Here is a 21,270-nt window from a genome sequence, read left to right as displayed (position 1 = left end):
GAGGCCTCTAATAAAGAAAAAAGACGAAAAAAAGAGAAAAAGGAAAGAAGAGCCATTGTACAAGGCTTGGTAATATGCATTCAGAGAAGGCTGGTGGCCACACGAGAGTACTAAATAGGACATTAAAAAAATGAAAAAGAGAAAAAACAGAGAAAAAAAGAGGAAAAAAGAGAGGATTCCTTTCCACCACCTCAGGGCTGCTTTGGAAAGGGGTGAAGGGTGTATTTTGGTGACAAGCGTGAAGGGCTTGACCCCTGTACATGCAGAAGGCAACATTCCAGAGGAACTGGTAGAGGGGAAGGGAGGGGGGTGAAGAGGAATGCCAATGAGGCCTCTAAAAAAGAAGAGAAGAAAAGAAACAAAACACAAAGGCAAAGAGAATAAGAAAAAGAAAGAAAATTAGGGGAAAAAAGGAAAGAAGAGCCATTGTACAAGACTTGGAAATATCCATTCAGACAAGGATTGTGGCAACACGAGAGAAATCAAATAATACAAGTTCCTAATCAATCCTTAGAAGGGCACTCCGTACACACGCATACAGATACAGACAAAAGACAAGGCTAACAATAAATCCAACACCAGAAACGAACTGCAATGAGTCGGAAGTACAATCTACCGCAAGACAAATGACCATTCAGAGTAAACAATTCATCAATGTATGAAGCGAAGACCGACATGAAAGCAAAAAAGTTTAGGGGGGATAACAGCAAATGGGTGACAATATAATACAATCGCGACAATACAAGATTAGAATAATAATAAAAAGGGGAAAGAAAATAGCAGTAAATGTGGGACAATGCAAGTGAAAAAAACGGGAACAATGCAAGTGAAAAAAGGAAAACACGTCGGAAGCAATGCTTGTTATGCATGCTGCCGCCCGTTCTCTGAGTCTGGGATAATTATTCTTGATAGTCTGGAATTATTATTATTATTATTATTATTATTATTAATTATTAGTCTGTGATAATAATTATTATTATAATTATTATTCTATTATAATAATTATATATATATATATATAAATATATATATATATATATATATATATATATATATATATATATATATATATATATATATATATATATATATATATATATATATATATATATATATATATATATATATATATATATATATATATATATATATATATATATATATATATATAGATATATATATATATATATATATATATATATATATTAGCAGACAAGGCAAATGAAGTGAGGGGCTCGTTTGACAAACATATTAAGGAAGCCAAAAGTCACCGAAATCAAGGTGCATAGCGGAATGTTTCTTTTTTTTTATTAATATCTAGTGCCAATAAATTAGTTTTTTTAAAGAACATTACTTATATATAGCAGCAGAAAAAACAACCATGCCTCCGGTGGGATCCGAACCCACGACCTCCGAATATCGCGTCCGGTGCTCTTACCTACTGAGCTACGGTGACGGCTGTCCAATCTGCTGCTTTCGTGGGTATTTATGTTTTGCGTGTAAGCGAACCTTGAGAGTGTTCACCAGCGCCACCCTCGTCCATAGCGGTGGACGTAGCACGTCCTGTAATACCGCAAGTGTGACGTAGAACGTCATCTAACGGCGAGGGCGGAAACTGTGCGAGAGCCCTCTTATGCTACCTATGGCATCAAGACTGCCAGAACCGAGACCCTCGTTAAGCTATTAGCAGACAAGGCAAATGAAGTAGGGGCTCGTTTGACAAACATATTAAGGAAGCCAACAGTCACCGAAATCAAGGTGCATAGGGGAATGTTTCTTTTTTTATTAATATCTAGTGCCAATCAATTAGTTTTTAAAGGAAACTACTTATATAAAGCAGCAGAAAAAACAACCATGCCGCTGGTGGGATCCGAACCCACGACCTCCGAATATCGCGCCCGGTGCTCTTACCAACTGAGCTACGGCGACGGCTGTCCAATCTGCTGCTTTCGTGGGTATTTATGTTTTTAATAAATGTTTTGCGTGTAAGCGAACCTTGAGAGTGTTCACCAGCGCCACCCTCGTCCATAGCGGTGGACGTAGCACGTCCTGTAATACCGCAAGTGTGACGTAGAGCGTCATCCAACGGCGAGGGCGGAAACTGTGCGAGAGCCCTCTTATGCTACCTATGGCATCAAGACTGCCAGAACCGAGACCCCCGTTAAGCTATTAGCAGACAAGGCTAATGAAGTGAGGGGCTCGTTTGACAAACATATTAAGGAAGCCAACAGTCACCGAAATCAAGGCGCATAGGGGAATGTTTCTTTTTTTTATTAATATCTAGTGCCAATCAATTAGTTTTTTTTAAGAAAATTACTTATATAAAGCAGCTGAAAAAACAACCATGCCGCCGGTGGGATCCGAACCCACGACCTCCGAATATCGCGTCCGATGCTCTTACCAACTGAGCTACGGCGACGGCTGTCCAATCTGCTGCTTTCGTGGGTATTTATGTTTTGCGTTTAAGCGAACCTTGAGAGTGTTCACCAGCGCCACCCTCGTCCATAGCGGTGGACGCAGCACGTCCTGTAATACCGCAAGTGTGACGTAGAACGTCATCTAACGGCGAGGGCGGAAACTGTGCGAGAGCCCTATTATGCTACCTATGGCATCAAGACTGCCAGAACCGAGACCCCCGTTAAGCTATTAGCAGACAAGGCAAATCAAGTGAGGGGCTCGTTTGACAAACATATTAAGGAAGCCAACAGTCACCGAAATCAAGGTGCATAGGGGAATGTTTCTTTTTTTTTATTAATATCTAGTGCCAATCAATTAGTTTTTTTTAAAGAAAATTACTTATATAAAGCAGCAGAAAAAACAACCATGGCGCCGGTGGGATCCGAACCCACGACCTCCGAATATCTCGTCCGGTGCTCTTACCAACTGAGCTACGGCAACGGCTGTCCAATCTGCTGCTTTCGTGGGTATTTATGTGGGTATAATATATATATATATATATATATATATATATATATATATATATATATATATATATATATATATATATATATATATATATATATATATATATATATATATATATATATATATATATATATAACGACATAATCAACAAAAGCAGAGATAAAGTATATTATTTATTCTGACGACACTGCTTATTCTGCTCCTCCTCAGATATGAAACAACTGACAGACACCGCGAACACAGCACTGGATAGGTTGAGGGAATGGTCTTCATTGAATTCATTATCAGTAAATCGAGAGAAAACAAACGCAATAATATTTCATTCAAGGGCAAGGTAGTCGCGAATTCTCCACCAATCCTTTTCAGCGGCACAGAACTAGAATACGTCGAGGGATTCACCTCCCTTGGGAAAGATTTTACTCCCACAATGTCATAGAATACCCACATTAGCAAGATATGCATCACCCTGTCTAAATTCATAAGTATCATCGCTCGTTATAAACATATTTTGCCCGTGAAAACGAAGCTCGACCTTTATTACGCTTTTTTCTTCTCATATATAGCTTATTGTTACTTGGTATGGGGAAATAATACCGTGTCAAATATACAAAAACTTTTTACACGAGAAAAAAATGCTACGGATCATTACAAATGCCTCCTTTGACTCCCCGTCTCGCCTCATAAGAAAAAGATATAAAATATTTCCGGTTAACAAGCTATTTGATTGCAGGTTTGCCTGTTTTTATAAACAAATCACGGCACGGAATGGCCCTTTTTTGAGCCGCATTGTTCCTCTTGTACCATATGCCACACCCTATGCAACTAGAGACCATGGAATGTTTGCAATACCCAGATGCAGAAAAAACTACGGTTGTGCGATGTTAAAATATATTCTTCCGAAATGTCTGAACACCCCTCTCTATAGCAATTTAACAAAAATGACTTCTTCTGAACTTAGGGAACTGTTCATTGACTAAGTTGTATTTTGTTACTCTGTTGAATGTTTTTACCTGTCATTTCTCTTCTTCTTTTCTTCTTTCTCTAACAATGTCTAACAATGTATAATGGCTCTCGTGTGTAACTATGTCTGCTAATGCTGCCAACTTCTACGGGTGACGAAGCTTGTCAAGCGGTCATTGCGAACCGCTTTTTTTCGTCACCCACAGTTTTTGTAAGACAAAAGCTGAAATAAACTTGACTTGACTATTCCGGCTGGTAAGCTAATAGAGATTTCAGTTCTGAGACAGCGCTGTGTTGTGTCTCTGCGGATTTTCTACTACGTCCCGGTCGTCGCACTGTAGTCACGGAATACAACAAGCTATGCACCAAGTTTCCAAGCATTGTGTTTTACCGCAGATTACTGAAACGCAAGCTAGTAGGATAGAAACGCCGGTGCTCAAATAACAAAGGACAAAACTAGACATCCCTGCAGAGTGCGCTCTTAACGTTTGTCCTGGCTGACGCTACGCTCCATAGCACACTGGGACAGAAGAGATCATCCGCCGAGAGGCCCATCATCGCATCACTTGACAGCAAGGCAGGACCGTCCTGAGTGGTCTCGGCAGCACGGACAGCGATGGCCTGTGCTTACTTTCCCCGCTTCTTCTTGGTGCAGTTCGTCGGACTTTGGGGCTTGATGCTGTCGGATCCCTCCAGCCACTGTGTCCCGTGCTAAGCATGCACTTTCGAGTCAGGTCCTGGTGCTACACTACTGCTTTCCGGGCGTCCGGTGGTGGAGCTTTTCCGGCCTTCAAATCAGCTATTCGGCGACAGCGCACCTCGTCTCGCGCAGCTTGCGCAACACCACCGACCGTATCTTCAAGCATCATAGCTTTCTCTGAGCCATCTGAACACCGGAATCATCATTGTACATTCTGCGCATGCGCGTAATTCTGTTGATAAGCCAGCGCGGAGCGGTGCGCCCTTCAGTGGGCTCGGCAGCAAGCCAGCGATGGTCTGTGCTTACTTTCCCCGCTTCTTCTTGGTTCAGGTAATGAACCCTTATTCCCTTTACACTAAGCCAAGTAGCCACCATGCGCTCTTGGTGCAGCCGGGCCCACGGCGTTTTTGCTGTATTTTGTGTGACTCTGCGCATATGCTGTTAAAGCTTCTCATGCTAGCCGGTGACATTGAATCAAATCCCGGTCCTAACGAAGAGATTCCTAGTGCTTTGAAAGAGCTGCAAACTGGGCAGACGGTAATGCTAGAGAGACCAAAGTCAATTGAAATGAAACTGGTCGATCATGATAAAACATTTGGCGGAATTAAGGCGCAACTAAATCAAATTGAGACAGCTTGTAGTGGTATTAATGACATGACGAATGAATTAGGAAAACTGCATCAGATAAGCGCTCAAAATACCGCACAGATCAGTGCACTGTCTGCCCGGTTAAACGATGCAGGAATCCAGTCTAGAAGAAGCAATCTTGTGTTCTATGGCATCAAAGATAATGGTAAAGAAACATGGCTTGATTCTGAGAACGCCATCATATCACATTGCAATCAGTATTTAGATATCCAGACACAACCCCGCGAAATTCAGCGTGCGCATCGTATTGGGCCTTTCCAAACTGGCAAACGCAGGCCTATAATTGAGGTTTGTTCACTATAAAGACAAAAAGCAAGTGCTGCATTCCGCTCGGAAATTCAAAGGTACAGATACGCCGTCGCTCAAGATCTCGCTCCAAGCACGTGCCTTGCCCAGAAACACCTCAATGAGTTTGGAAAGGCCCGAAAACTTAGTTACAAGTTACGACATGAAAAGCTTGTCACAAGTGAAAAATCATACTATTTCGACCACACTTCCAACCAGTCATACTATTTCGACCACACTTCCAACCAGGCCATTGAGGAATGCCCGTAACCACTATTAAAACCAAAATGTAGACCGCGTTCACCAAACCATCCCCATTTATCATTCCTGCTTGCTAACATTCGGAGCGTTATTCCCAAGCGTGATTCCTTGTGCAGCCTAATACGTTCATCTTCATGCGATGTCTTGCTACTAACTGCAACATGGCTCAACACATCCGTTCACGATACCGAGATTCTTCCGTTCCTCTCAGATTTCGACATATTCCGAAAGGATAGACCCGATGATGTCCGCGGTGGGGTGTACTAATAGCCACTAAACGGGATCTGCACTGCTCGCTTATCAACCTTTCATCACAAATGGAAATGATTCGGCTTCGATGCGATGCTACCCACGCGACCACCCTCATTGGTATTTGCTATAGGCCCCCTAGTGCTGAAAGTTCTTTCACCCCTTTATTCCATGACTCCCTGAATACTTTAACAAAAAGATTTCCAAACAGTCCTGTTCTTCTGTTTGGTGATTTTAATTTTCCTACCATAGATTGGCTTGATCCTGCCGCTTTATTGTCTAAATGTAGCCTGACTAGCGATTTCCTCAACACATGTATAACATTTGGCTGAACGCAGCTCGTCACTGATCCCACACGCGTTACCACTCGTCTAACGTTTTAGATCTCGTATTAACTACGCATCCTGATAACTTTACTCCTATCACTATGTTACAAGGTTTGAGCGACCATCTGACGATTCATACTTGTTTTCATTGCAACGAACTAAATGAACAAAAAAATCGAGAAAAAAAAACTAACTATATATAATAAAGGGGACTACGTCAGCATGAATTGTGAATTGTCAGAATACTTCGAAACGTTCGCAGCTAACTTTTCACAAAATTCTCTCGAGTCTAACTGGTTACGTTTCAAAACAGAGATGTATCGACTTATACGTGTGTACATTCCCACCATTACAATAACTGAAAGAATAACGTCACCATGGTTTAATGTAACCCTAATGTGACTAAATAAGAAGAAAAAACGCCTGTTTCGATCGGCCAAAGCAACTAATACCCCTGCCACACGGCAAATTTAATGTCAATCTAACCGAATGTCATTCGATGCATCGAATGTCATTTGGTCTCCTTCGGTGCAACACGGTAAAAAATAATGTCATTCGAAAATGATGGCAGTGACGATCAGTGAAAAAAAAATGGTACAATTGAAAACATCAGCGCCCATAAAAGATGTTTGAAATTGTTATGTGGTGTTTCTAAAGCGGGTGAGAACATTTCTGTACAATAATATAAGCTTAAAGTATTATTTCCGACAAGTCTCCAGTACTTAAGCCATAAAAAGCCAAGCCAAGTACAAACTCAACCACAAATCCAATAAATGTAAACAAACAAAATGGCTGACGCGGCGGCGCGCAGAGCGTGGAAACGACTTCGAAAAGGTGAAGTGCTCGGTTACATCTTTAAGTACCTGCGAGCTAAACGAACATGGAACGCCTACCAGGAAGAAACACGCAACCCAAAATGATCGACGGTCGCGGCAAAGGCCCTGCTTCACGGTCGGCCGCTGCCGTTGGCTGCTGCTGGGACCGAGAGTAACAGCTATCCACGACAGCTTCCAGTGTCAAGAGGTTCGCACCAAAATTAATATTTTTTTACCAGAACTAATTAAATGCAATTTCTAAACTTTGGCAGTGCGCATGCTATTTTTTTTTTCGTTGCTTGTTTCTGTTGCGTATCTGGTGTCCAGAGTACACATTCGGTTTGAGATCGAATGCGAATGAGTTCCCCAAACTGATTCGATGGGAATGACATTAAATTTTCCGTGTGGCAGGGGTATAACTTTCCTTGCACATTACAGAAGCATTACGCAAACGAGAAAGATTATGACAGACTTACCGCGCAAACTAAAAAGAAGTTTTTTTTTCCACTACTCTACCATCCATGCTGTAGACTAATCCACAGCGATTTTGGAAAGCTATCAGCCCTTATCAACGTAATGAGATCGCACTTAATAATAGTTCTGAAACTCCGATTCCTAGCACTGAGGTTGCAGATTGTCTAAATGAGCATTTAGTTCGGTTTTACAAATGAACCACTTTTCTGTTTTCCTGATCCGCCATACTTTACGCATCCTCTCATGCAAAACATCACATTTTATCCCATCGGTATTGTCAAAATAATTGAATCACTGAAAAACTCGTCATCGACCGGTGTGCACGGTATCAACTCGAAAGTGCTGAAAAATACTAAACATAGGTGTAGTTTTTTCTTATCACTTATATTCCAGGAATCAATCACCACCACGTCACTTCCACGTGACTGGCAGGTGGGAAAGGTTATCCCAGTGTTCAAGAAAGGAAGCCGATCATCAACGAGTAACTACCGCCCTTTTTCCATAAAAAGCGTCTCTTGTAAAATAATGGAACATATATTACACTCGTATATTGCTAACTTCCTAACATCCGTCAATTTTTTTCACCCAAGTCAGCATGGTTTTCGCAAAAATCATTCCTGTGACACTCAGCTTGCTCTTTTCCTGCACGACTAACATTTAAATCTAGATAGCACCATCCCGACTGACGCATTACTTTTAGACTTCGAAAAAGCGTTCGATAATGTCCCCCATGGTCGTCTCCTCTTAAAGTTATCACGTCTTAATCTTCATTCATGCGTTCTAAACTGGATTCGAGGGTTTTTAATTAGCCGCCAGCAATTCGTATATGCCAACTCACACTCCTCGTCTGTAACAACCGGTGATGTCAGGCGTACCGCAAAGTACCGTACTTGGGCTGCTCCTATTCTTAATATATATCAATGACATACCTTGTAATATTTCTTCTAATATCCGACTCTCCGCCGTTGATTGTGTCATTTACAGAGCAATTACTAACTCTCCCGACCATTTGGTGTTACAAACTCACCTTACTCACATACAGGACTGGTGTAAATCTTGGCTGATGTCGTTAAATGTTTCTAAAGCCGTGTTGATGTCTATTCACCGTCGTCGTAATTACGTTGAGCCCAATTATACTATCAATAACATGCAGATTGCAACATCTGAAACTTTCAAATATCACGGTGTGCATATCTCCCGCGACCTAACCTGGACTTGTCATGTTAACCACATAGTAAACTCTGCTAATCGTGCGTTAGGCTATTTACGTCGTAACCTCTCGCTCGCTTCACCTTCTATTAAACAGCTTGCGTTTTAAACATTTCTGCGAACGAAGCTGGAGTATGCTAATGCCATTTTTGACCCGCACTACAATAATCGTACTAACGCCCTCGAGTCTGTTCAGAATCGCGCGACGCGCTTCAACTGTGTAATTATTCCTACAATGCCAGCATCTCCGCTCTAAAAGCTTAAATAAAACTGCCCCCCCCCCCCTAGCTGAGCGCCGTAGAAAAGCTCGTCTTAACATTTTTAAAAAATTCTTCCATTCCTTGCCTTTTGATAACCCCTAAATAAAAAGAGCCCATCGCATCTCCCGCCTTCGCCATCAAAATGCAGTGTGTCCCAAAAAGCTCATACCGTGACCTTTCAGCAATCATTTTTTCCTACGTACAGCACGAGACTGGAATGACCTGCCCACCGAAGTTACCCCTATTATCAAACCACAAGCATTCAAGTGGCTCAACGAAATCATCTCATCATAATTTATTTCCTTTGTTTGCATTACCACCCACTCCCTCATGTAATGTCTCGATTGAGACCTCTGAGGAAATAAATGAATGAATGAAAAAAAACCTTGGTTTCTCACACAACGCCTCCCCAAAATCACGTGAAGTACGCCTACCTGGAATACCGCAACTCGTTTTATGATGCAACCTATCCCAAAGAATACGGACATCAGTGAGTCAAGAGCGCCAACAAGCTAGTGCTGAATACATGAGCAAACCCTTGTAAGACACGTACTGTGCCGACACTTGGCACACTGAACGTTACAACCGCTGCGTCAGATCATGCGATACTCCACCGCACACCCACTGCTAAAGACGTGTAAGCAATAGCGAAGCCATGATCATATCACAGGGATGGTCACTATCCCGGCCGACAGGCAGGGTGGCTGGCCTACATGCCTTTACTGTCAGCATACGCGAGCATCTGAGGGGCCCCCAGTACACCAAACTGGAGGTCTTTGTGCGAAATAGTCAAGGCCACCAGGGCCCCTGATCTCCAAATGCAGCCACTGAGCAACCCTGGCCAGACACGACGTAACCCAAGACCAGAAAGTGCCAACACCGCATGTTGCGAGGACACATTACTCGAGCTATTCGCACGGACCGCTGCCAGTTCCCATCTCCTTCACACGCTCTCACGACGCGCTGCCACTTACATTCGCCAAGGTCAAATGCCATACTAGCCATGCGAGATGTTGAACCATTACTTTTACAAATATCAGGACCGCGCGCACTGCCAGGTCTGCGGGAGAGCCTCAAACACGTAGTGGAATCAGTCACCTTATTTCCTACCCAATACCCGCCTACCTCCAAGCATTTCTCACGTATACGGAAGAGCTGATCGCTCAACCCCCGGAACCACAAGCTTCTCTGTTGCCCCATCTCACGTCATGGGGCTCAAGTCAGGCCGATTACGCACAGACACATTTGCTGTTAGGCCATGAGTTGTAAAAATTACGGGAGCACTTCAGACTGCTTACGTGCTTTAAATGCGAAGCCAATGCCGCATCGTGAGCTCTCTTGCGAGGTTGAATCAAAATTTCTTCCTTTCTAATGCCACCCCTATTCATTAGTATACGCTCGTAACGAAACGCATGCACTAGCTTCACCTTTAATGTAAGGCCCTTTTACGGCCTATGGTTTGCGTCCTCGCCACACAATCTGAAGGCCCTTGGTACTATGCCCCACACCTTATGAAGAAATTTTATTCTTTCCTCTTTGCTGTAGCCCGTCACTATCTTTTGGTCCACTTCTGATGTCGATCGAGAGAATGGTGACGTCACTGATGATTTCGTGCCATAGACCGCGACGGATGCCGTCTTTTGTGCTAAAAAGACATATAATGCTTTTGCGTTAATAAGAAAGAGAGAGAGATTGAAAAGGAAACGCAGGGAGGTTAACCAGATGTGAGACTCCGGTTTGCTACCCTACACTGGGGATGGGGGATAGGTGTTAGAAAGATGACAGAGAGGAAAACGCAAAAAACGTTAATGAGAAAGTTTTCTCTTTCTCTCGCTCTCTCTCTGGACATGCCTCTACGGCCTGATGTTGCTGCGCCATTTCTGAGGCAGGCCTGCCTCTGTCGTTCGGTTTGCTCTCGATCGTGCCCACGACGCACATCAGCCTTACCCAACGCCGTCACCTTCCATGTAGGGTGACGCAATCTGCAGCAACTGCCTTACATACAGCCAACTGAGGCGTCACTATCATATATAGTGGCGCCCCCACTAGAGCGCGCACATATAGGACTGCTCTTGGAAACTTGCATTGAGGACCAGGCAGGTAAGAAAAGAACTGACCAGGCGGTGGCGAGTATGTATGTCCTGGCTGATGACGATGCGGTCGCCGAAGCCTTGGTCCACCAGCCTCTTGAGCTGGGCCAGGCGCTGTGCATCGCTGGGCATGCTGACATGCGGCGCCGGCTGGTAGTGGGACACTTCGATGCCGAACAGGTCGTGCTCACAGTAGCAGCCGTACTGCCCGGCGAACTCGAGCAGGGCGCCAGCGTCATCCACGAAGGTCCCTGCAATGATGCGGCATCATCATCATTATCAGTCTGGCTGCGCCCACTGCAGAGCAAAGGCATTTCCTATGTTCCTCCAATTAACCCTGTCCTTTGCCAGCTGCGGCCGCCGTATGCCCGAATGTTTCAACTTCATCCACCCACCTAACATTCTGCCACGCCCAGCTGCGCTTTCATTCTCTTCGATTCCACTCCGCTAGCTGTAAGGACCAGAGGTTATTTTGCCTTTGCATTACATGCCCTGCCCAAGCCCACTTCTTCCTTTCATTTCGACTAGGATGTCATTAACCCACGTTTGTTCCCTCACCCATTCCCCGCTTCCGGCGAATCTACGTTACACCTATCACCTTTCTTTCCTAAGCTCCCTGCGTTGCCCTTAACTGAAATTGAATCCTGTTCGTTCGCCTCCACGTTTCTGCGTCCTAACTGAGTATCGGTAAGATACAGCTGCTGTGTACTTTTCTCTTGAGGGATACTGGTAAACCGCCATCCGTGATCTGAGAGAACCTGCCCTATGGGCTCCACCCCGGTCTTATTCATCTAGTTATTTCCCTGACATCACCCGGATCGGCGGTCACTACCTGCATTAAGTAGGCGTATTTCCTTACCTCTTGCAGCACCTCGCTACCGCTCGTGAACTGCTGTTCTCTTCCGAGACTCTTGGGCAATACTTTAACGGCTTCGTGGCACAGTAAGACGCACAGTGTTGTACGCCGTACTCTTCTTCGTTCAGGTGCTACTGAGATGCAGCGGAACAGGCTATGGCTACTTCCAAGTGCCTCCAGGTTATCTTCAGTGACGTCAATGATGTGATGCCAACTTTCCCGTTTTCATCCAGTTGCATCACTTTAGTCGGTGCCTATGGTTGAAAAACACGTGGATGGTTTATCGTCATTATCTCATTTGGATGCATCGTTCGGTGCGGCGGCAACATCCGGGACTTTGTAGGAGCAGCCTAAAAGCGTTGGACAGACAACGGAGTTCTTCAGTGGGCTTGGCGGCACCGTAAGACGCACAATGCCGAACTCCGTGCTCTTTTTTGTTGAGGTTAGCGACAAATGGTCATTCACTAATTGCCTTAGAAGCAATTCTGCCTGTTTCTGGTGCTGCTGAGCCCCCAGTGTATTCTCTGTTGTTGCTATGAGTCTCGCGAGTGCTCTGTATGCTGTTGGAACTCAGCGGCGACGTGGAAGAGAACCCTGGGCCTGATGAGCAGAAACTGTATCAGCTTTTGAGCCCTGTCTGGGATATCAAGACTACTCAAACTGTTTTACAAACTGGTCTTGAAGACTTTCAGATCAGGCTCTCTGAAATTAAAACCGCGCTTGCAACGTTAAACTGGCTCTGAATGGGGCTCTATTAAAGTTGCGGTATGTGTAGAATTTTAGAGCACGCCGCTTAAAAATCCAGGCATTTAAGTAGGGCGGAGGCAGTGCCGTTGATGTTGATGAGGTGTACGATTCGTTAAGAGTCACGGGGACTTGCATCGGAACGCCATCCCAAGCGGCGATGGAGTACAGGTCAGTTTCAGCAGGTGCCGCCCCGTGCAACACATGGCAGAATCCGCTGCATCACCATCACCACCACCACAAGCCTTACTACACCCACTGCAGGGCAAAGACCCCTCCTATGTCTCTCCAATTAACCCTGTCCTTTGCCAGCTGCGCCCACCTTGTGTCTCCAAACTTCCTGATCTCATCCGCCCACTTAACCTTCTGCCGCCCCCTGCTACGCTTGCCCCCTCTTGGAATCCACTCCGTTACCCTTAAGGACCAGCGGTTATCTTGCCTTCGCAGTACATGCCCTGGCCAAGTCCATTTCTTCCTCTTTATTTCGACTAGGATGTAATTAACCCGCGTTTGTTACATCACCCACTAGGCCCGCTTTCGGTCTCTTAACGTTACACCTGTCATTTTTCTTTCCATAGCTTGCTGCGTTGTCCTCAACTTAAGCTGAAGCCTTTTCGTCAGCCTCCGTGTTTCTGCCCCGCAGGTGAGCACCTGCAAGATACATCTGTTGTACACTTTTCTCTTGAGGGATATTGGTAAACTGCTATTAATGAACTGAGAAAACCTGCCACATGCGCTCAACCCTATTCTTATTCTTCTAGTTATTTCCCCCTCATGATCCAGATCAGCTGTCACTACCTGCTGTAAGTAGGCATATTCCTTTACCTCTTCCAGCACCGCATTGCCAATTGTGAATTGCTATTCCCTTGCTAGACTGTTGAACATTACTTTGGTTTTCTGTGTGTTAATTTTTAGAGCCACCGTACTACTTTGTCTAACTGATTGATCTTGAATTGCAGTTCATCTCATGATTTACTCAGCAAGGCTATATCATCCGCGAATCGCAGATTATTCAGATATTCTCTATTAACTCTTATCCCCAACTGTTCCCAATTCAGGCCTCGGAATACCTCCTGTAAAAAGGCGGTGAATAGCATTGACGAAATCTTGTCCTCTTGACTGACGCCTTCCCTTATTGGAATTTTATTGCGGACGTTATGGAGGACTAAGGTAGCTGTACCATTCCTGCGTATATCATCCAGTATTTTGACATAAGCCTCGTCTACACCCTGATTCTGCAATGCCTCTATGACTGCTGAGGTTTCCACTGAGTCGAATGCTTTCTCATAATCAATGAAGGCCATATATAGGGGTTGATTATATTCTGCACATTTCCCTATCACCTGATTAATAGTGTGAATATGATCTATTGTGGAATATCCTTTATCAAAGCCTGCCTGATCATTTGGTTGATTAAACTCTGAGGTTGCCCTGACTCTTTTAGCAATTACCTTAGTCAATACCTTGTAAGCAACAGACTGTAAGCTGATTGGTCTGAACGGCCTCTCCTTTCTTATGAATTAAGAATATTTTTGCGTTCTTCCAAGCTTCTTGTACGGTCTAGGTCATAAGGCATTGCGTATAAAGGGTTGCTAGTTTTTCTATCAGAATCTTTTCCTCCGTTCCCCATTCCACGTGTAGGGTAGCATACCGGGCGCTGCCTAGTTACCCTCCCTGCCTTACCACTTGTCTTTCTCCCTCTCTCTCTCCCCTCTCTTTCAAGATATCTGCTGTTACCTGATCCTCAGCAGCTGCTTTTCCCCTTTGCATTGCTCCTAAGGCTTTCTTTATTTCCTCTTTCGATACTGGCAGGATGACACATTGATGTGCGCTACTGTCTCCATCATTAACGTTCTGATTGCATTGGCTACTGTATAGATTTGCGTGGAACTCTTATCGATATTGCTAACGACATTTCCCTCCTTGTCTCTTAACGCATACATCTGGTTTTTACCTATGCCTAGTTTCCCCTTCACCACTTTTAGTAAAAATTTGAATTTCAGCGTCTTCGCGCCCTTCCCCATCACTTTTTACACACTGGAATGTCGGCGTTCCTCTCCCAGCCCCACGTCCGGGAGCGGAGCTTCCTTCCCTGAATGCTTATTGGCCGCGGCCATTGTAGCTGCCGGACGTCTCAAAGAGTCTAACCAATAGCCACCTCTCAACTTGTCTACGCAGGTGCGAGCAACGAAGGAGGATGCGAGCATGAAAAAGTCGCCGGGAAGGGCTCGCCAAGTTTCGCGCGTGATTGTGGGTTCTACGCTGCGTGTAAAAGTGAATTGTTTGGCTCAGATTTTAATGACAACAAAAAGCAGTCATTGAGCAAGTTGATGTGCTCTCTTCGGAAGGTGTATCGAGCCCCTTTTAAAGCTGTGTCATAAAAAAGTGCAGAAATGTGAAGAATCAGCTGAAATTATATAAAAGGGAGTATCACAGATCACTAGAAATGTGGACGTCCTGGAAAACAGAATGCGTAGGAACAATACTGCGATCTTTGGAGTGGCAGAAGATAAAAAACGAGAGCACCACTCGGGGCTTCTAGAAAAAGTAGAAAACGACGTCTTTAGGAGCAAGCTAGAAGCTGAGGTGAGATCGATTGAACGCATTCAACATGTTGGCAGGAAAGCTGCTAGCAGACACCGTCCTGTCATCTTGCGCTTTTTTGATTTCACTGAGAAGATGAAGGTCTTTCAAGGTTGCCATAAGTTGAGGAACAGTGGAATTTTAATATCTGAAGATTTCTCGGTTCCTGTTCGCGAAACGCGCTAAAAGTATGGCAATCTTACAAAATAAATCGCGATAATGGGGATGAAGTAAGTTTAGTGTTCGGCAAGCTCAAAATAAACCATGCCGTGTACGTATGGGCTCTCAGCGAGAATAAAAGGGTACCAGTGAGGCAAATGAAGAATGCATTTGCGAAGAGTACAAATGGTCCCCTGAATGACATTTGCAATCGAAGAAACCATTAATAATGCTGAGTTTTAATGATATAGGTGCATTGTAAATAAGTTTAACAAGTTAGAAGAAATAATTATGATTTATAGCCCAGATATACTAGTAACAACGGAAGCATGGTTACATTCTTTAATATATGACTGTGAAATCGTCCCGGCGGCTTACACGCTCCTTCGGTCTCATAGGGGCAGCCGCGGTAGTGGTGTAGCTATTGCCATTAAGCAAGACCTTCCCTTCATGAAAGAGGAAGGCATAGACTGCCATGAAAGTGTTTGGTGCACGATTACAGTAGGCGACACTACAGTACTAGTCGGCGGAATTTACAGGCACCCGAATGCATCCGACGAATATCTCTTGAAACTGCACGACTATTTAAATTACAAAATGAGAGAACGCAGTAAACTTATATTAACTTGGGATTTCAACTTGCCGGCAATTGACTGTACTACCCTAACTCCTGGAAACAGGGGAGTGACTAATTGCGAACTTCTGAACTTAATATTCAGTTTTTCCTTGCTACAGCTTGTTACACTGCCGACACGCATTCAGGGTGAGACCAGCTCAGTACTCGATCTTGTTTTTGTATCTGCCACGGTAACCCCGAACTTAACATCAAAGAAGGTATATCTGACCATTAATTACTTGCATTAACATTTTCTTGGATAGAACTGCAGCATACAAGAGGGCACAGTCCGTAGACACGTATCCTAAAGAAGGATTATTGTCGCGCTGACGATGTTAAGTATCATCGACTACATGAAATTAATGTTGAATATTTATATTGCGGAAGGCCATTCGACAATCAATGCTTTATGGCTAAAGTTCGAGGATATAATAAAATATTGCGAACAAACGTTTATTCCATAGAAAAGGAACCAGCGAAAATAGACGCAAGACAAGAACAAAGGAGGCACACACCACAACGCTGGACTTACAACTGATTTATTGCGATGAAGAATTGCTCATTTTAAAAGAATTTCCTGCCTGCGCACCCACCCTACAGACAATACACTTCGCGCACCACATGATGACATGCCTACTATAACGATAAAAAACTGCCTGCGCACCCACCCTACAGACAATACACTTCGCGCACCACATGATGTCATGCCTACTATAACGATAAAAACTTGTACTCCTTTTCAGTGATAATAACAGACGGCTCACTGACGCATTTCTGCTTATTCTTTCTGATCATGAATGCCTCCAATAGCTCACGCTCACGTTTAGATTTCCCCCGCCCGATAATGCTGGCAACGTGATAACTAGGAGAACATTTGCAGTCCTTTACATGTAAGGCTAGATTGCTGCCAGTGCCTGTGCCCAAAGTTGTGCGATGTTGCCTCAGGCGCTCATTCAAGCATGCTCCAGTTTGGCCTATGTAGATTTTCCCGCATGACAATGGGATTGAATACACCACGCCCACTGCGCATGTCGTGAACATAGTCTGGTGTTTCGTGTTGCAAACACCAGTTCTGCGCATGTCTGCAAAGGTTTGGGCGCACAAACCGGACAGTTTGCAAGGAGCAGAAAATGCCATAGTGACACCAAACTTCTGAGCTACTTATGACCATGTGAAGTCTTGTGGAAGTAAGGCATGACTTCCAACTTTCTTGTTGGCACTTCTACTGGCCTGGCAATATGCAATATGAACCAACTAGCCCAGCAGTTTGCACTCCTGAAACGTTTATTCCCAGCAAGTCGAAAACAGTTCAGCGTAGAAATCCATCGGTTACCCGTAAAATAATTCACCTAAAGTGAAGACTTCAGAGAATGCGTAGAAGTAAGAAATCACCGGCGGAAATATGTGCACTTTCACATGTTCTCAGAAAGAAAATTAAAGGTGCAAGAAAACGTTTTTTAGCCAGCACTCTGTGATATTTTGAAACTACGCAACTGCAGAAGCTTTGGCGGCATTTATGGAAATATGATGGTCCTATCTCGAAAATACAAACTGACGGCCGTATCATTGAAGATCAGCGAGCGATTGCGAACTGCTTCAACTCGTGCTTCCAATCCGTTTTTACACGTGCAACTACGGTGTATGTAGCCCCTGCACCCCCCCACTTGCCCCCCGAGCTAGTGATAACACAAACAGGCGTCCTAAACGTGGTCTTGTAAATCAATACGAAAAAATCCCCTGGTCCTGACGGCATTTCAAACGTAATCATTAGGCGCTACGCTGAACAGATTGTACCTTTCATGTGTGCAATATTCACTGAGTCGCTCAAAACAGGTACCGTACATAAAGACTGGCTCCATTCGAAGGTGATACCTATTTACAAGGGTGGCAACAAACTGCTAGTAAATAAGTACCTACCAATATCGTCAAGTAGTTCCTGCAGCAGGATTATGGAGCCCATAATTCATAAGGCTATCATAACATACTTGAAAGAAAATAATCTACTCTACAACAGGCAACACGGCTTTCGTAAAAAACTGTCCACTGTTACTCAACTGCTTGAAATAAAACATGAGCTGGCCTCAGTAATTGATTCTCGACTACAGGCTGATGTAATCCTTATAGACTTTGCCAAAACATTCGACCGTTCAAGAAGAACAGCGCGAAAAGACAAGGACCACAGGATGATACACAAAGACAAGCGCTGACTTTCAACTAAAGATTTATTGCTCGGAACGTGGTAATAAATACATCAGGCTCTAAGCAACAAAAAGAACACATAGGAGTGATACACACTTGTCCACGCACACAAAAAATACCAAACAGATACAGCAGCATTACTTCCTTGCAGATAGAAATTCTAATTCTTTCTTTGACAAAGATATGGAGGGACTACTTATACATGCGTCATTTTGCCGGGCGATTTCAGCAGCTTCAATGATTTCTCGAGTCAGCGTATTCCAGAGTCCTAACGACATTCGACCGTGCTCATCATAAATAATTGATTCTGAAGCTGAATTCAATAGGCATAGATTTTAAAGTAGTACCATGGATAGAAGCTTACCTCTTCAACCGTAAGAAGTCCGTCACAACAAACAGTGTCAACTCGGATTGCCTGGAAGTGCTCTCGGTTGTCCCACAGGGCTCCGTTCTAGGCCCTCTACTGTTTATTGTATATCTGAAGGACATTCATTTCTGTGCAGAGCCTCGCATGACAATAAGTCTTTTTCCTAATGATTTGTAACTTATACAGCTGTGAATAGCTCTATAGTGATCAGCTGAAACTACAATCAACTTTACAAAACATATCTGACGGGTGTGCAACATGCGATATGCAAATTAACATTTCGAAGACGACATGTGTGAACATAGCAAGAAAAAAATTCCTCTGTTCTTAAACTACAAGTTATCTTTCAACCACACGCGTAGACAAAGCAAAGTACCTGGAGATCACAATAACCTAAGACCTGAAATGGGACGCACACACTGAGAATATATGCAGCAGCGCGTTTATACAACTCGCAGCAACACTTTCGATCATTTCAGCTAATTGGTTGTAGCATGACATGGTTTACGCAAAAAGCGTACTGGCGCTAAAAGACGGACTGGTGCTAAAAGGCGTGGTTTAAATATGCATTCTACGAATCCTCACCAACTAGCCCGTCTCTCTCTATTATACAACACACACACAAGACAGGACTGACGCCAGTCCTATCGTGCGTGTGTTGTCTCCGTCTTATAGCGCCAGTACGCTTTTTGCGTAAACCATGTAAACAACTCGGTTTTCTTCGTCACCGACTATCAATGGCTCCATTGCACGTAAAACTAACTGCCTACAAATCATCAGTCTGAAATATTTTTCTTGAATATGCGAACATAATCTGGGAACCTTATCAACCGTACCTGATAGGAAAGTTAGAAAAAATACAGTATAGATCACAACGGCTTGCATATTCCAAATACTCTCGTCATGAAAGCGTAACAACCATGCGCATCAGTGCCCAAATTCCGACCTTGTCTTGCCGTCGTAAAACGGCTGCAATGAAATTCCTTTTCAACCTTTATAATAACGGATTAAATATAGTTATGGAGGATTACTTGTAAAAATCGCCGTCATTACATCCGAGGTAGCCATACTAAATGCATTAGGACATTCGGTCATTCCAGCTCCTATAGGTGGCGCTCATTTTCGCTCTCAGCGCAACACAAACGGGACACAAGTCGAAGGACTAGCACAAACAGGCGCTGCTCTATCAACATGGATTTTTTATTGAAGAACGAAAAGCGTATAAATACAAACAGTGAACTACTTATCAATCAACAAAAGTTATCTGGAAGGCACGTGGGAGGTCAGATAGCTCAATTCCCTCTCGTATAACGTTATGAAAGGGCTGCTGATACATTTTGTGCCGTTGTGGTGAATATAAAAAGCCTCGATTACCTCGCGTGTTAATTTATTGTTATGTCGGAACAGGATGCACGTGTTCTTGTAATCCGGAACACATTGGCACTTTTTGCACTGGAAAGACGCCTGGGCAGCGCCCGTTTGTGCTAGTCCTTCGTCTTGTGTCCCGTTCGTGTTGCGCTGAGAGCGAAAATGAATACTTACCAACTCGCCCAAATTTCCGCCTTGCTATAGGTGGCGCGGCGGCAGTACGATATGGCGGACGAGGCGGTGATGGCGCCGATTCCATTGCGTGCGTCTCTATAGAAGCAAAGCGGCTTCTTAACGTTTTGACACCTTGTGTGTGATTTTTAGCGTCTAGATAAGCAGCAGTAAATGATTCTTGGTTATTAGTAAGATTCTATGCTTAAGTTTGGCTGCATTACAGGCTCGAAATAAACTTATCGATATGAGCATGGAAAAGCTGGTTCGGAAGTGCCGCAAAAACTTGGGAGCTCAGCATAGTAAAGTGCGACAAACACTTTGAACTCTAATTTTTGGCGCATTCACTTTCTTGTTGTTTCGACACTCTCCCGAAAGCAGAAAGAAACTACTTTAATGAACCAGACAGCTTGTCGGTATATTTGGCGTCTACACGAGTGCGGCCCTTACCCGAATAAATACTATGCCTATTGATTGCGCGCTGCTCTTATAAGGACACAGTTGAAAAGAAAATCAACAGTTGGTAACACTGGCCACGGTCCGCGGCGTAATATAACGGCACTTACCAATTATAGCAGAGATCAAAATCAACTTTTTAATCTTGGGCGGCATCAAACAAGCCAGAAAGATCAAAATCCTTGAGCCTATAATTTCGACTCAAGATTGGCAACTTGTTAAGTTAAACAGAAAAGTTTTACCAGTGGTCTTCATTTTCTCACGGAAAAAATCTGTTTGGTGCTCCTGGATGTGGGCGGAGCTTTACTGCGTACGTTGGTCACATACGCGGTAATAGAAGAGGCAATATTGCTGTTGTTTGAGGCCGTAGCCAGCGGGTCATTGGAGCTGTATAGTATGCAGTCGAAATTAGCGCTCAAAATGTGTTTTTGACCAGCGGGGGAAAACGCTGTGCTCGAGTGAGCAGATGACAGTTGCCACGAAGCGTTTGCAAGTATTCATCCCCTTTACGCATTATATCCGAGGAATGAAAGTGCAATTGTGAAGGTC

At 43.9% G+C, this 21,270-nt stretch overlaps 1 protein-coding gene and 1 non-coding gene across 7 annotated transcripts in view; both read right to left on the bottom strand.

Moving 5' to 3' along the window:
• Positions 1 to 21,270, bottom strand: part of LOC144106417 (N-acetyltaurine hydrolase) — an 891,210-nt gene that overhangs the window by 294,266 nt on the left and 575,674 nt on the right. For 5 of the 6 annotated variants that reach the window (XM_077639226.1, XM_077639227.1, XM_077639222.1 and 2 more), the window contains one exon: positions 11,230 to 11,453. The exons of the other annotated variant lie outside the window; for it this stretch is intronic. In XM_077639226.1, the coding sequence (XP_077495352.1) occupies positions 11,230 to 11,453 (224 nt within the window). The remainder of the gene's footprint in view (positions 1 to 11,229; positions 11,454 to 21,270) is intronic. 6 annotated transcript variants of the gene reach the window in all.
• Positions 2,825 to 2,898, bottom strand: TRNAS-AGA (transfer RNA serine (anticodon AGA)). Its single transcript has one exon. It is a non-coding gene; the product is annotated as a tRNA-Ser (tRNA).

Source organism: Amblyomma americanum, chromosome 10, assembly GCF_052857255.1.
Source record: "Amblyomma americanum isolate KBUSLIRL-KWMA chromosome 10, ASM5285725v1, whole genome shotgun sequence".
In the NCBI taxonomy this organism is placed as follows: domain Eukaryota; kingdom Metazoa; phylum Arthropoda; class Arachnida; order Ixodida; family Ixodidae; genus Amblyomma; species Amblyomma americanum.
Note: the sequence above shows the minus strand (reverse complement) of the source record. Positions and strands in the feature narration are given on the sequence as shown.